This window comes from Galeopterus variegatus, unplaced genomic scaffold (genome assembly GCF_000696425.1).
Source record: "Galeopterus variegatus unplaced genomic scaffold, G_variegatus-3.0.2 Scaffold6211, whole genome shotgun sequence".
NCBI classification, from domain to species: domain Eukaryota; kingdom Metazoa; phylum Chordata; class Mammalia; order Dermoptera; family Cynocephalidae; genus Galeopterus; species Galeopterus variegatus.
Window position 1 is genome coordinate 33,765 of NW_007732322.1, and position 16,795 is coordinate 50,559.

General features: G+C 38.3%; 1 protein-coding gene across 1 annotated transcript in view; it reads left to right on the forward strand.

Annotated features, from left to right (window-relative positions):
* The first annotated feature begins 1,710 nt into the window (after positions 1-1,710).
* RAB21 (RAB21, member RAS oncogene family) overlaps positions 1,711-16,795 on the forward strand; it is a 29,528-nt gene continuing 14,443 nt past the window's right edge. Inside the window, exons 1-3 of the mRNA XM_008590579.1 lie at positions 1,711-2,117; positions 13,915-13,974; positions 14,745-14,852. Of these exons, the coding sequence (XP_008588801.1) occupies positions 1,968-2,117; positions 13,915-13,974; positions 14,745-14,852 (318 nt within the window). The 5' untranslated portion in view covers positions 1,711-1,967. The remainder of the gene's footprint in view (positions 2,118-13,914; positions 13,975-14,744; positions 14,853-16,795) is intronic.

Genomic DNA, 16,795 nt, shown 5'->3' on the forward strand with positions numbered 1-16,795 from the left:
GAAGGGTCTCCTTCAGAATGAAGTCCCATCCTAGTTCTGGAAGTGTTTATGAACGTTCAAAGGCGCTGAGGAGAGATGCACATTACCTTAAAGCAGAGGAGAGAGGTACACAATATGTCCTCAGATATAATTGTGAGGATATTTTATAAAAAAGCATCTCTTTAATGTTTGATTCTAAATAAATCTAATATTATTCCTCAATCCATTTTTTAAATTACAATCAATGTAATTTGACTTTTAAAAGTCAAATCTGATTATGTCAGTCACCTTGATTAAAACCCTTCATTTGTATAAAGGCCCTTTCAGTACTGACCCCTGGCCTCTTTGCCAGTCTCATCTGGAGTTTTTTTTCCTCTTTGCATTCTGGTCATACTTTCAGCTGCTCAATTTTAGATGCTCCTTCCTACCTCAACCCATTGGACATGATGTTCTCTCTCTGTTTGCAAAGCTCTCCTCTCTTGCCTAGGTTACTCCTATCCAAAGATAACTTTTCTCCAGGAAGCCTTCTCTAGTATGCTAAATCAGTTGGGTTCCCACATATGCTTTCAAACTACTTCACACTGCTTCAACAAGATGAAAACATTCATTATAAAATTGACTATGTCTGTCTTATCTGCTAAAATGTAAGCTCTGTGAGGACAGAGACATTGTATCTTGTTCAGCACAGTGCCTGGCATATGGTAGGCACACTCAAATATTTGTTGAATGAACGAATGGGTTTTTTTTTTTTTTCTTTTTTACTTGGTTTGAAGTGTGAAAGAAGTCTGATGAAAAAGATTGTGTATGCCTGACAACAGATTTCTAGTTGCAAAATTTCAAAAGTACCAGTATGGTTTCCTGTAGGAGTATATTTCATGAAAGGAGAGGCAGATAAAGAAAAATAAGCAATTGTTCAGCAAACAAGCTAGGTACATCAAGGTGGAGTCAACATGGAATGGCAGAAGCTTCATGGAAGACAGAAACACTGGGAAGCCAAGGCATAACGGCTTAAGATGTGTCATTCACTCATTTTTGTCTTCCATGAAGCTCCTGACATTCCATGTTGACTGTAGATTTGTTGACTGTAGACTTGCCCACCTTTGAATTCCCAGCACAAAGTGACTTACACAATCCTTGCCCTTAACAAATCTACCGACAATGTGGAGAGACAAATACTTAGCAAAGTAATTTCCAGGGAGTGTGGTAAGCGCTGATAAAGGTGCACTGGTGTTACGAAATACCTAGTTTAGTGGGGGGTGGTTGGGAGGGATGGAAGGACGAAGGGAAGGATTGCGTGGTCAGGAAAGCCTTTCTGGTTTAAGCCGAGACCTGGTGGTTTGGAGAACTGAAAGTTCAACAGCCGTTATTTGGGATTATACACAGGAGATTCAAGGGCACCTTGGCAGATTTGGCTTACAGTTACTCCTGGTGTGACAGGTCATTAGCTTTGTGAACATTCCCTGGGCAAGAACGATAACGTTCTGCCCCTCACTCTAGGTTGCTTCAAATTACTGGTTCCTAGTCCCGCAGGGCCCCACCAACCGCAGCGCGGTGGTGGCCCGCAGACAGCCCGGTTCTGCCCTAGACTGCACGCAGACGCTCACGTCCAACTTCACCCCGGGAGGAGGGGCCAGAAGCCCCGCCCACGTCCGGGCACGTTCTGCTGGGCCTAGTCCCAGGAGCCTCCCGGGCTGCGGCGGTCACGTGACCCGATGTGTGACGTAGGAGGAAGGAGACGCCATTAGAGGGAGGCGGAGAGGGAGGGCTCTTCGTCTTTCCTCTGGTGCCTGACGTGGTGGCTGGAGCCCTTCATTCTCGGACTTTCCCTTGGCCTCTCCAGGCCTTGCTGGGAGGAAGGAGTGGAGACGGCGCCCGGGACGGCGGGCCCGGTGCGGAGCGGGCTGAGCCAGCCGCGGCTGTGAAGGCGCTTGCTGCGGTGTGGGGAGCTCGGTGCGGTTCTTCGGCCCCGGCGGTCGGGAAGCGACGGGATGGCTGCGGCCGGCGGTGGCGGGGCGGCGGCGGGCAGAGCCTACTCGTTCAAGGTGGTGCTGCTGGGGGAAGGCTGCGTAGGGAAGACGTCGCTGGTGCTGCGCTACTGCGAGAACAAGTTCAACGACAAGCACATCACCACCCTGCAGGTGCGGACCCCGGGGAGCGGGAGGTGGCGCCTCAGGGCCTCTACCCTCCGGGACAGTGAGGGCTTCGCTGCTCCGTCCCCTGGATCTGGGCTGGCAGATTTCAGGCCTGTCACCTTCGGGTTCGGATCGCCTTTCCGAATTCGCCTTGGGGATACTCTGGGTTGAAGCAGCTTGTAGACGTATGGACGGGCTGTTGAGAGGAGAGTGGAGGGCCCTGAAAAGTCCCCGGTGTCTCCCGTGGTGGCTGCGCATGTCTTGGGGTTCCCGTCCGTGGGCTAGTTTTTCCCCTTTGATGCGCTTCCTCTTGGGCCCTAGGTGGTGTCTTCACTCTACAGTTTCCGAGTGTCAGCTCTTTTTCTTTCTTTCAGAATTAGGAATTTAGCTGCGGATTTAATTTTGCGAAATAGATGATTCGCAACTTCAGAGCTTTCTGATGACTAAGTGTTTATGCAAGTTCCATTTTGTCCAGTCTTCGAGTAACAGGAATGGCAAAACAGCCATTTCTGGAGGGTTTTTGAAATGACCGCTCGCCGGTGCGGGTTACGCAGTTTCATTGCAGCCTGCGTGGGTCTGACTTGCGGTCACTCGTATTCTGCGAGGTCGGTAACCAACGTTGAAACGTCCCGTGAGTACCGGCCAACAGTTGGTTCCCAAACTAAAGGCTTAGCCGCTGATGCTATTCATTTTCGTTACCTGTAACATAAGGTCCGTTTTCTCCTGCAGTTATATAGTATAAGTGTTAAAATGTAATGATTGAGAATGAAGGCAGGCCTTTGAGGAAGTTGTAATCTCCCCGCTGTCCCAAAGAATTCAGTTTTAATGTGTTAGAAGGAATTTACCCTGCTTATCTGATTTGATCAGTTTGATCAGAGGCAGTAAAGTCTAGTGGACTTTTGAGCCTGATTGTTTAGGTTCATGTCCCACCTCCGTCCATTTAACTAGCTTAACCCGTCTGTGCCTAAGTTTCTTCTTCTGTTAAAGTGGCCGTAATAGTATCTAGCTCAGAATAAATATACGTAAAATTGTCAGAATTTTGTTAGAATAAACATACATAAAAGCACTTAGGACCTGGTCCAGTTAAAGCTTTCTGTCTTTATTATTACTGTCTCAACTTGCACAATAGATCTTAATTAGTAATTGCGTAGTGTGCAAGAACATGGACGCTATTTAATAGAATTCATAATCTCATAATTGTGATATTTGATGTATGATGCTATTATTAAACTACTGAGTCTAGAATTTACAAAGATGCTCTGCTTGTGATTCCATGTTCTATTTTTACTCTTATGTTTTTACTGTTATGTAAAGCGTTATATATGAAAAAGTGAATACCAGGAAACTGCATTTTTTTTCTTAAATCCTGTACAAGAGCACTAACAAAATTTTAATAGTTATTGTTGGCTGTTACTAGTGAGAGCCTTGTGTTTTACATCAAGGATAAGTACTTATGAATAAATACCATTTGGAGGCTTAGAAACTTATTTAGGTAAAGTAATAACAATAGCTGACATTTAGTGAGTTCTTACTGTGGTGATTATTTTACTTGCCTTCCTTCCGTCATTTAATTCTTATAACAGCCTATGAAGTGGATAGTTTTATTAGCCCCATTTTCCAGGTGAGGAAACAGGCTTGGTTAAATTGAGTAATTTGCTGGCGGTCATATTGCCACAAGGCAATGGTGCAATGGTGCCCAGGTTCGAATTTGAACCCAGATCTGACTTCAGATTTTGCAGTTAAGTCACACTGCCTCTGGATATTAGTAAACAACCCCTTTAGTTTTCCTTTGTACTGAGATCTAAGATAAAAGAGAAAACTATTGTAATTGAGATCTTAATAAGTTTTTTAAAAAATAAATTAACCTTCAACCTGACATTTTCTCTATACATTTCTAAAACATCCTCGAAGCTAAAAGCAGGCTAAAGATTTTTAAATATATGAGAGAAGCCATTGCAATCTATACAGGAGAGGATGAAGTTATGGTTGATTTTCAGTATCAAAAGCACCACAGTCCTGATTTTAATATCTATATAACTCCCATCACAAACAATATCTGGATTATATTACAGTGCTGAAGATTTTGTTGCATACCAGTGTATGAAAACAGCACTATATCTAATCTCCTCTTAGGTATCAGTTCACCTCATCTTAATTTTTTTTTTAGAGAAATTTGATACATGTAATCTATAAGACATAAACTTGTATGCTTTTAATTTCCACAGGGAGAGGAAATCATGCATCGGAAGATATGAGAGGAAGAATTAACCTTTTTTTCTTGTCAACATACTACCTATCTTTGTAAAATACTTTGTGTACACTCTCATTCATATTTCAAAGAATTGTGGGACTGACAGGAACCTAAGGTAGTTTATGTTTCACTGTTTCAGTCTTGTTTAATATTTCAGTCCACTTTTTTTTTGACATCTTGGTCAAAAAATGAGATGAACTGATATCATAGAAAGTGGCAAATTCACTGTGTCCTGTAATGGCCCGTTTTACTTTTAGACAGGTCTAACTTCCAGTAAGCTTTTCAGTGTGTAAAGCCAAAATCAGTTTCCTGGTAGTTTCCAGTCCTGGTTCTGCCCTCTAAATCTTGGTCTCATGTGACATCCCTTCTGATAGTTGAAAATAGTTATCACATCCCCTTGAGTCTTGTCTTCTCTTGGTTAAACAGCTTTAGTTCCTTTAACTGGATCTCCAATGACATCGTTTTAAATCCTTTCACTACTTTGACATCTTTTATAGACACTCACTATTTAATCATTGTTCTTCTTTCCTTGAAGTGTGATGCCTTAAGCTGTAGCAGTGATTCCACTGAACAGAGAAGTGCAGGCTCACTTCTCCTATTGAGAATCCTTTTCCAACAGTGAAGTAGAAAAGATTCTGTGAGTTTCTAGGGGCAGCTGGCACATTGATTAACATTGGGTTTGCTGTCAGCTAGAACATCTTAGTTTTAATTGCTTTGAAAAAAGGTGTTACCTCCCTCAGATTCTCTTCTTTGATTTTGTACTTAAATTTTTTCTTTTGTCCCTAATGTACTTGATCCATTAAAGTTGGCTTTGATACATTTGCTCCAGTGGTTAAAGCCTGTTAATGTCCTTTTAAATCTTGATTCTGCAATCATAAAACATTGATTGGGCTCCTGTGAGCCAGACACTGGATTGGGTCCTGGACACGCAAAGAAGAATAAGGCATGGAACCTACTGTCTGGATAAGCTGCTTGTTAACTTTGTCACCTGGAGATTTGGTAAGAATGCCTTCAGTGTTCTCATCAGATCATTAATAAGGACTTTGAAAGAAAGGGAAGAGAGAGGGCCAAGTACAAAAGCTTTGGAGCAAGTCTTTCTAAGGTTCAGTGATGCATGTCCACTTGAGGTGTTTCTTCTTAGACATGCAGAATTTTCGGACGGGGCTCTTTCAGACTATAAGGCCATAGGCTCTTTTCCCCTTAAGTGAGAAACAGTTATTAATGCAGTGTTGTACATATTAATGATAATGGAAGCAGAAAACAGCTTAAAAGTGACTGCCATGGGTTAGTACCTACTGGACACAAATCCTTCAATGAAATTTAAACAGTTATTCCAGCATTACAGTTCTCCTAACTTTTTACCCTAGCCACATCAGTCCTGCCCAGAAGGGTTATCATGAGATGCTTTGTCAAATGCTTGCAGAAGACAAGATATACTGTGTTTATACCAGAGCTATTAGGAGGCCACATGGTGTGGTAGAAAGAAAAAGGACTTTGAAGTTATACTTGGGTTTGAATTCTGACTTCCATTTCATAGCCATCATGATCTTGGCAGGATATTGTAATGTCTGTAAGCTGGCTCCTTATCTATAAAATGGGTGTACTTCACTCAGGACTTCTATGTGGATTACAAAGACAGCCATTATATGTAAAGCTCCTAGTGCAGTGCCTAGCTAATGTTGTTTAATTAATGTTTTCTGTTGAACGAATAGGTGGTGCTTGATTTATGTTTGTTTCTTTTATGGTAACTCCATCAAAAAAAGTAATGGGATTAATTTGAGATTAATTTTGAGAACACATGCTATCTCTGAGGCATCACTACATTTTAAAATAGCTTTTAGATGAGATATATTTTTTTTAATTAAAAAAATTATTCTAGAGTTTTGACTGGGATTGACATCTTTGAAATTTAGTTTTTTGATAATTGTGACTTTGCCATACTTTGGTGGTTTAGTACTGCTCTCTTTTCCAGAGCTTCTTCTAGGTTACTGATAATATGGAGTAAACTTGTAGGTAAGCTCTCTGGTCCAAGAAACTTGAACTTATATAGAGCACCAAGGCTCTCTTGTGTGATTTCCTCACTGATCTGAGGCTTTGATAAACTTGACAGAGACAAGAAAGACAATTGGAATGAGGGAGTTACTGTGTTTTCTCTGGAATTTATTAAGGCAATGCTATTGAATCTAAGCAATTTAATTCAAGAGGCATTTATTTTATACCCATTATATGTCAAACGTTGTATGAGCTGAAAAGTATAAAGATAAGTAAGGTACTTTAACCATCAGTTAGTTTTCTTAACTTTATTTCTGAAGGATTGTGCCATTGTGGTTGTAACCACCCTCCAGTTTTTGGTATGGCCTCTTTATATCTGCACTCCTGGGTGATGGATCTTTTTTTTCCTTATTGAAGGTTATGCACTCTAAGTGTCTTCTATCACTTTCGACTAATCTCTTATGTAAAAAGTGACATTATTTATAATTAGAAGCAATAGTTGTCTTCTCTTTTAGGATTCTAACTGTAGAGCTGTATTCTACCTATAGGTGAAATTCTATCTCTCCTGAAGTCTAGTGTAGGTGCCTAACATTTGATTAGCAAAGTAGTGCTGTAAGGTTGGCTGGATAGGTAGTATCCTGAGAGTTAGACAAATGAGGAAACTAAGAGTTGGATTAAATTTCTGAGGTCCCACAAATAGAAATAGTGTGCCATTTTTTCTTAAGCCAGATCTACTACTTTTTTTTTTTTTTAAAGGCACCTTAACCTCCTGAGCAAGACTTGGCATTCAAGTTCCAGCAGGGGTTTTACACTATGCGTCATAGTCTCTGGTCTAAAATTCTTGCTTTCCTTGTTCAAAGATTAATATTTTGAATGTCTGGGATATCTTCTAAGTAGCTCTGAAAGAAACATCACTGTTAATTTAGCCAATTCATTACAATATCTGTATACAATACAGTAGTTGAAATCTTTTTTCCCCTTCAGTATTTTACTTGATACATGTGGGCTATAGAAGGTTGGGTGATTTTTTTTTTTTTTAAAGAAAATAGTTTTTCTGAATTGTGGCCACAGATTCCTAATATACAAGTATTCCATATGTGGCTGCCATTTTCTTCTTTGTGCTTTGAGCTACTCCTTAGAAGTGACTTTGACTTTCCTTTTGAAAGTCTTTCCTTGGGCTGTAAACTGATTTTTTTTTTTAAAGATGGCCAGGGCCGGCCTGGTGGCGCACTGCTACAGTGCGCTGGTTGGGAGCGCGGTGGCGCTCCCGCTGAGGGTTCGGATCCCACATACAGACCGGTTCCCGCTCACTGGCTGAGCGAGGTGTGGGAGCAACACCGAGGGTTGCAATCTTGTTGCCGGTCCTGGTCCGGTGCGGGCGCGACAGTGAGGGTTGCGATCCGTTGCCGGACACGAAAAAAGACAAAAAGGAAAAAAAAATAAAAAATAAAAAAAAAGATGGCCAGTAAGGGGATCTTAACCCTTGACTTGGTGTTGTCAGCACCACACTCACCCAAGTGAGCTAACTGGCCATCCCTAGGCCATCCCTATATAGGGATCTGAACCCATGGCCTTGGTGTTATCAGCACCACACTCTCCCAAGTGAGCTCCAGGCCAGCCCCTTGATTATAATTTCTTAGTTTAGCAACTAGGAAAAGGAAATGTAGAAATACTCAAGCACCCAGCTTAGTTTTCTTATAGCTAATTTTTATTGCCTTGCTACAGAGATTTAATATTAAAAATTATCTGCCTGAATCCTGTCATGTCTCAAGTCTGAAAGTGGTAATAGATACTTTAAATACCTAAGTCAGCAACAGTGTTAGTGACTGGCAAAAATAATGTAACTATTTAGTTGTGCAGAGACATACATACCCCTATTAATGAAAGTCTGTTGAACTTAGTAGGTATTAGATAAAGACAGGAAAGTGTTAGTTCTTGATTCAGTTACTATGTTGTTTCAAACAAATTCCTTGTCTTTATAAAATCTGCTTTAGGTATTTTGTTTTGCCAGTACAGTAGTTAGTAAACACAGCAAACGGTCTGCTAACAAAGAATCAAAAAATTGATTAAACAAGTTCTGAAAAGACTTTCATTTGTCAGATATAATTTATTTCTATTGTTTCTCTCAGAATTCTATTTTGTTTTAAACAGATTTTTTTTTTCTTTCTTTCTTTCTTTCTTTTTTTTTTTTTTTTTTTGTTATCCTCTATCAGGCGAATAAGTATCAGGTCATAATTTTTTTAAACCCCCGAAGTTTGGAAGATGAAATCATTGGGATTAGAAGTAGTAGTGGTGCTGTAATTTGGGATTTGGAGGAGTAGGGTGGAAAATGTGCCATTACTTTGATCCTTATTATTTGTGCCTATCTTGAGAATATTTTAGGAGAGGGGATGGTGTCCAGGGACACTTAATGTCCAAGTGGAGGAGTGCCAGGTTAAAAAATGTTTGTGTGTTCTATAATAGTCAGCTTTGTGCAATGGAAAAAGCATTGTGAAGTCAGATAGGCTTCTACCTGCTATAGCACCTGGCTGAGTTATCTGACTTTTGGTGAGTCACTGTATTTCTTTAAATCTCAGGTTCACAACTGTAAAATGGGACTAATTAGCTACTTCACAGAGTTGTTGAAAATGTGAAATGAGAAAGTCCAAGCACAGTGCTTGGCACATAGGTGTTTATTAAATTCCTTGGAATCATGTGGAAATTGTTTTTTGATATGTGCATATGAGCAGATTTCTTGAGATTGAGTGAGTTCATGGCTTTCTTCAGATTTTTTTTTTTTTTGTCTTTTTCCGTGTCCGGCAACGGATCGCAACCCTCGGTGTTGCTCCCGCGCCTCGCTCAGCCAGTGAGCGGGAACCGGTCTGTATGTGGGATCCGAACCCTCGGGCGGGAGCGCCGCCGCGCTTCCCAAGCGGCGCACTATCCAGTGCGCCACCGGGCCGGCCCTTCAGATTTTTGAAGAAGGTCATGATCACCTTCCCCCTCCATCCTCACTGTCATGTAACAATAAGAACACTGACTGCCCCAGAGTAAGTATTATAACCATAAATGGTACCTTAGTAGTCTGGCCAAATTAAGTGTGCCTCATAGAGGTGATTAAAAAAGAAAAGACAGATTTCAGCCTTTTGATTGTTTGCTGCTATCTTGATGTTAAATTAAAATTTTCAGCTTTATTCTCAAATATAATTGTATTTTTAAAAAACAGTGTTTGCTCTTGAAGAAAATAGCTATAAAATATTAAAAACTTAGGATCTATATAAAAATGAGACGATTTATGTCATAGAGGGAATCTTTCTATAGACCGCAGCTTAAGTTTTTCATTATGAAGGAAAAAATGATTTGATATGGATCTTTTTATAATATGCTTTACTAGTGCATAACATATTTGAGACAAAATAATCTGGTTTAAAAGGAAACATAAGATCACATCTCTTGGAGTTATACATGCAATGATTTACTGGGCACATTGTAGATGTGTTAATCTACAGTAACACTATTTGAGTGTCTGTTTTGGACAGCAACACCTCCCCTCCACTAGAGAAGAAGTGTTAGAGAGCTCAAATCTCAGTCTGGGAAATACCATACCATTTAGTCATTATGCATAGTGTTGGGAGCCAGACTGCCTGGATTTCAGATCTACCTTGGGCAAGATACTTACTCTCCTTGTGCCTCAGTTTCCACATCTATAATATTTGGATACTAATTATATCTGACTCACAGGGTGTTAGGAGAATTAAATGAATTAATATTTGAAAAGTTCTTAGACTATTCCCTCATTTCATTGTAAGCACCATGAAAGTGTTAAATAAAAATATTTAATGGACTTAAAAGAATACTTATACCTATGAAAGGATAATTTACAGGATAAGACAGTGTATGCTACAGTATATGCAGATTAGGTTCCCTAAAATTCTTCAAGGTGGAGAAATTCAGTATGGATTGGATGTGTAGTATAAGAAAACTTAAGAATTCAGTGAAGAAGAGTATATCATGAATTGGATTTGGATAGGTAGTATTCAGATAGAGAATAAAGAATCGGCTCAAATTAGAGGGAATGAACAGAACTGGAGGGAATTTAAATAGGCCATATTAAGTTGGAGAATAAGTAGAGAAGCTATTTTAGGAAGGTAGATGTGGACAAATTGTGGAGGTCTTTGGATACAAAGATAAGGCTTTGAGACTTTTGTTTGTTTTGAGGGTTCCCCAACTTTTAAGAAGGAGAAGCTTTACAAAAAGAGTTTGTAAAAAGTGCTTAGCCCAGTACTTGGCAGAAAGCAAGCATTCCATAAATGTTAGCTAGTGTTAATAGTAGTAGTAGAAATAACTGTGTTGTGTTTCACTATATGGATGGGCTATATTTGTATATTTTTAACTAATTACTTATTGATGAACACTTTGGTTATTTCATTGTTTTGTGGGTTTTTTCTCCTTAAAATCAATGCTGTGATGAGCACCCTTTCCATAAAATTGTTTTATATATCCATGGTTCCTTAGGAGAGACTTAATACTGTCCTTTAAATTTAAACATGGGAGGGTTATAGTAAGTTTCAGAGGGTATGGTAAAAAGGAAATGAGGGAGCTTTACCAGCTCTAATGCACTTTTTTCTTCTGAGAAATCACCACAACACTCATGACAAAAAGGTTATTATGGTATTAGCTGCCAGCAGGGAAATTGTTCAAGTATACTTATTAAAATGGTAACTTATTAGGGAACCCTTCTATAAATTATTTTAAAAAGTTGTTTGTTTTTGTTTGTTTGCTTATTTTTTAACCAGGTAATTTTTGGGAAGATAATTTGGCATGCACAGCAGAGTGTGAGGTGAGACTAGAGGTGTTATGGCGTACTATGAGATTGTCATAGAACCCCAGAGGAAATATGAAGACAAGGCTTGGCAGGTTTTTTGGGACTATGAACTGACAAGGGAGTATGAAGATATTTTTAAGGTTCTAAACCTTAGCAACTTGGAGAATGTGATTAAAAACTAAAGTCAAAATGGAAAGCCAATTTTGGAGGGAAGGTAGTTCAGTTTTAAATATGTTTGAAAAAGAGAGACATTTAAGTTGACCTATCTATTAAATATTTGGCTAGGATTCAGATTTTGAGTTTCTTCTATCTGGCATTGATATTGAAACCATGAAGATATATTGAATTCAGATAAATAACACAGCTAGTTAAGTGGCAAAGCTGAGATTCAAATACACAATGGAGTACTACTCTGCTATAAAAAAGAACGAAAACTACCATTCACAACAACATGGATGGACTTAGAGAAAATTATATTAAGTGAAACAAGTCAGGCACAGAAAGAGAAGTACCACATGTTCTCACTTATTTGTGGGAGCTAAAAATAAATAAATAAACCAATAAAGGGTGGCAGGGGAAGAAGACACAACAATCACAAAAATTCCTTGAACTTTTTAAATCAAGTGAACAGATATGATGGGGTGGAAAAGGGGCTGAAGAGGAATAGGTAAAGGGGCATGAAAATCAACTACAATATATATTGAGAAGTAAAATAAAATTAAAAAAAAAAAACAAATACAAAGTTCTAAACAAAATAAATAAATAAAATAAAGAAAAAACAAAAACAAATCCTAAGTTCTGCTCCAAAGTTCATATTCTTAGCTCCTATGCTATAATGAGTGGGTAAAGTCCCTTATTCACATTTATTGCAGTAACATATTTGGTCTTCTTATTTTCCAAGTTATTTCTTTTGCTGTTTTGCCATTTAATTTATTTTTTGTCCTTTTCTGTGTAATCTTTATTTCATGTAATAAAATATCTTGAGTAGTGTAGCTTGGGTCTTGAAAACAGGCATTCCTGGATTTGATCCCCAGCTCTGCCATTATATCCTATCTGTGAACTTCTTAGTTAATCACTAAATCCAGTGGCCTTTCGTAGTGCTAATTTTCCTTGGTGTGCCCACAGCAAAAAAGTTCTTCCCTAAATCTAGGTTTCTTCTTCAGTAGTAATTCATCATCCTAGCCTTTTTATTTGTTTTCTTTAGTTTTTATGTTTTGTTTCATCCTAGCCTTTTATCTGTTTTGCCTCCCTTCTCTGTACTTTTTTCTGTATATCACCTAAATGTGACTATCTCTACATAGCTCTGAACTCAGAGGTATTCCTTTTTTAGACATGTCAGCTGTCTCTGGATTCTGAGTATATTTCCTCTTTAATAACTCTTGATTCTGTTCTCTCTTTTCTGTCTTCATGGTCTGAGTTCAGGCCCTTTTGTTTTTCTCTCCAATTTTGTGACAGTGTCTTGTCTTCCAGATGTGGTCCTGTCCATTCTAGTCCAACCTCCCCTCCTATCCCAGAGCTACTCTTAAAATACAGGCGTTCTGTTTCCCCACTGCTTCAAACTGTTGGTTTGAAGTGATTCTGCATTGTCAACAGGACGATTTAACAGTTATTCCTTAGGATGAATTGGGTATTTCTCCAGAGAAAAAGAGGTTCAATGCTATACAAAAGAAATGCAGAGAAAAAGATCAAATGAGTTTGGGAAGTGCTTGTATAAATGCAGATAGCCAGGCTTTCTTTTGGCAAAATCTTAAAGCGCTAATGTGCAGTGTGAATGTACAAAGAGCAATATATAGCATTTCCCAAATATACCTTATTGTAGTATACTTTTTAAAATATACATGTTCAGTATTTTGGAACAGGTTTTATTAAGACCCACAAAGTAGAGTTCATATTTCTAGAGGTGGAATTATAGGATCTTTGAGATGCAGCCGTTTTGTATTTATGTAGTCTCATCCCTGGCATTGACCATACCAACATGGCATTCCCCATGGGACAGGGTCATGTGTTTCAGGCTTCAGTAGCTTCACCCATCTCTCAGGAGAAACCCCTACTACTCCTAAAGGGAAGATCATTACCTTCTCTCTGAAGCCTTTGACTCATCCAGGCAAATGTTATACTTCCTTTCTCAGCACTCTTCTTACAGTATACTTGGCAAGACTCTCCATTTTAGCATTTATCATATGGAACTGTAATTCTCTTTACATTTTAATTTCTCTAATAGGCTGTAAGCTCCTTGAAGGCTGGTACCATTGTCCTTTCATTTCTGTGACATTAGTACTTAAGATAATTATTACATATATGTTAAATGATTGAATTATAATTTCAGAACCATTTTGAATGATACTGGTATTCATACAGTAAGTAAAACACCAGTAGATATTTTTTACTTATCTTAGAAATCTCTTAGACTCTTTCTATGCATAGGTAAAGTGGCATCAAATTAAATGCTCTAAGAAAAATTTTGTTCCACACAAAGATAGAGGAGAAAAATTAAGAAGAAGTACTTAGCGTTTTCTTTGTATTTCTCATAACTTTTATTCATAAAACCAGATATATTTTTCTTAGATAAGAATGTAAATAATACTCTGTCTTTAATGAAAATAATAATTGGTCAGTAATTAAAAACTCAATAATTTTTCTCCCAGATAAGTTTCACATTGAAATGATTTATTCATCTATAGTCATTAACATAAAAGGAACATTATTTTATTATTTTATATGAAACACTGTTTAATGTATTTTTAATCTTTTTTTAGGCATCATTCTTAACAAAGAAGTTAAATATTGGTGGGAAAAGAGTAAACCTTGCCATATGGGTAAGTTAACCTTTTCAACTTTATGAGTAGAATCCTCTATCTGTTGTTGTTATTCTCATAACTAATTGGTTCAAGGAATAGGAATTTGAATTTCTGAATTTTAAAAATTTTTTTTAGTTAACTGCAGGTTAGCCAAAACTTTTTATTTATTTATTTTTAATAAAATAAATTTCCTATAATCTGGCTAAGAATTATATCTGGAATACAGTTTGTGTATTTGTATATTGCTATCATAACTTTTCAGCTGGAGAGGTGTCAACTTGAGGGATTCCACTTCAGAGAGAGACCAGGGTGGGTGGACAGGTTTACCTGGCCATTTTTCCCCCTGTGTCTCCATGTTCCAACCTTTTAAGGGAGTGGTTGGTGGGGAAAGTAGGGTGAGGGTAATGCAGTAGGGTACCTGTTGACGTGACGTCCTGGTGCATGTTCTCTTCCCTTGTTTTTTTCTAACTGTGGGGAACCTAAATTTAAGACATGGCCTATTCTTTGCTTATAATTTATTGTTGGTAAGTCTGACCCTCTGGCAACTGAACTGGTTTTTTAGTGGGAGTGGGGAGGGGGAAGTAACCTTTCTGTAAGAGTAAAACATTACATATTGGTTATAACTTGACTTAAATTTTTTTTGTAACCTGTTTTGTTTTTTTTAATAGTGTTTGGGGGTTATCTGTGACTTTATACCCTAATTTCCAATTAATCAAAAGTTTACTGTAGTTGCAATAGTAGATGTATAGTTTTCTTCTGATCTAATAAGCATTTATGGCTTTATTTAGGATACAGCAGGTCAAGAGAGATTCCATGCATTGGGTCCGATTTACTACAGAGATTCAAATGGAGCTATTTTAGTTTATGATATAACAGATGAAGATTCTTTTCAGAAGGTATTCTATTTACTTTATGGGTAGATGACTTAATCAGAATAACAACACTGATTTTTCAAATGTCCATTAATATGCCTTTGTTCACTAATGTAATTAGTTTGGGTTTTAAAAGTAAAGTGTATAGTTTGTGCATAGGTTGTGATTATTCATTTTTTAATTGAGTATTTAATTCATATAAGAGTAATTAATGGTTTATTGCATGGCTTTCTCAAATATTCAGAAAGGGCAATAATTAAGCTCAGAACAATATAAGGGCTTTGTTTCTCCATCTTAAAACCCACATACATTTCTTTGATTCCATACTGTATAAGTGTTTCTGTTGCTTATAACAAAAATACCTGAAACCAGGTAATTTGTAAAGAAACTCATACATGTTTGGAGGCTGGGAAGTCCAAAGTCCAGGGAACACATCTGGTGAGGGTCTTCTTTGGTGGTGGCACAGGGTATCACATTTCAAGAAAGGCAGGAGCAAGAGAGAGAAATAACTCCTCATGCCTTCTCCTTTTAAAACTCTGACCACACCCACGAACACCAGTAAACCATCAGATGGATTAATCCATTCACTACTACGGCATGGTCCTCACAATCTAATCACCTCTTCAAGGCCCCATCTTTCAATTACCATAATAGGACTTCCCACCTTCAACAGTCACAGTGGGGATTAAGCCTCTGTGAGTTTGGGGAGACATTCAGTCTACAGCACCTGTTGGGCACCTGAAAACTTGGTGTGGCTGAACAGGCTGCCTTATTGTGAAGAGAAAAAGGGAAGATGAAAATCAAGTATAAGCTCTTTCCCCTCACTAAATATTCTGGAGGGTATAATATAAGTTTTATAAGGACAATCTAGGTAGTGTTTATTTTAAAGTTCCTTCATTTTTTTACTCCCCTTCAAACTATGCCAAAAATGTAGGATTTCAAGTTTTGGGGACCAAAAATGAGTTACCATTAAACTTACCTCTGAGTTCTCATCACATCAGGAGGATAAGGTGGTTACTTATTTGACCTTTTCTCCTATAATGTTTCTTGGAATAAATTTGTCAGCAGTTTGTAACCAAAGGGTAATTTCCAAGGCAGAAGCTTTTCTTGCCTTGAGTTACAGGTTTGTTCTTGTTGAAGTTTGCCTTTTTTGTTTTTATTGGTTTTTTTTTTTAACTCTTCATTTTTTTCCCCTGTTAAAAATAGCGGAGCAGATACACAAGTTATACCTTGGGTTATTAATGATGTGGAAAAATTTAGTCCAAGGAGTAGGTTTGCACATTTAATGATTTTTAAAAGTTATTTTGAGACTGCTATTTGGTGCTGTTTGTTATTCCTTCCTGGCCTTTTGCATAAACAGAAAAGATTTAAATATTTTATTGATTAAGAGAAAGTTGAGTCTTTTAGGATAAAAAGTGGCCAGTTAACTATTTAATTACATAACAAAACCCCCAAAACTTGGTGGCTTAAAACAACAATTTATTATTTCTCATGATTCCGAGGGTTGGCCAGGCAGCTCTTCTGCTCTATGTGGTGGCGGTGGAGTCACCCATGTAGCTACATTGAACCGGGGGTTTGGCTAGGACTGGAATGTCCAAGAAGGCCTGGTGCTCCTCCATATGGCCTCTCACTCCATCTGGTGTCTTATCCTCTGATACTCTCTCTACCTGCTCTCTCATTATTCTGTATCCTAGCCTAAGCTTTTCATATGACAACTGGATCCCAAAAGTGTTAAAGAAGAATCTACCAGATCCCTTTAAGGCTTAAGTCTTGAACTGGCACAGCATTACTGCTGCCACTTCTCTTGGTCAAAGCAAGTTATAAGGCCAGCACAAATTCAGAGGATGGGGATTCAATCCTACCAGTTGATAGGAGGATTGGCAAAGAATTTGTGACCATCTTTAACTCACCACAAAACGTATGGGAGTGAGGAATAGGATGCCTATTGGGGGGGGGGGGGGGGGCCT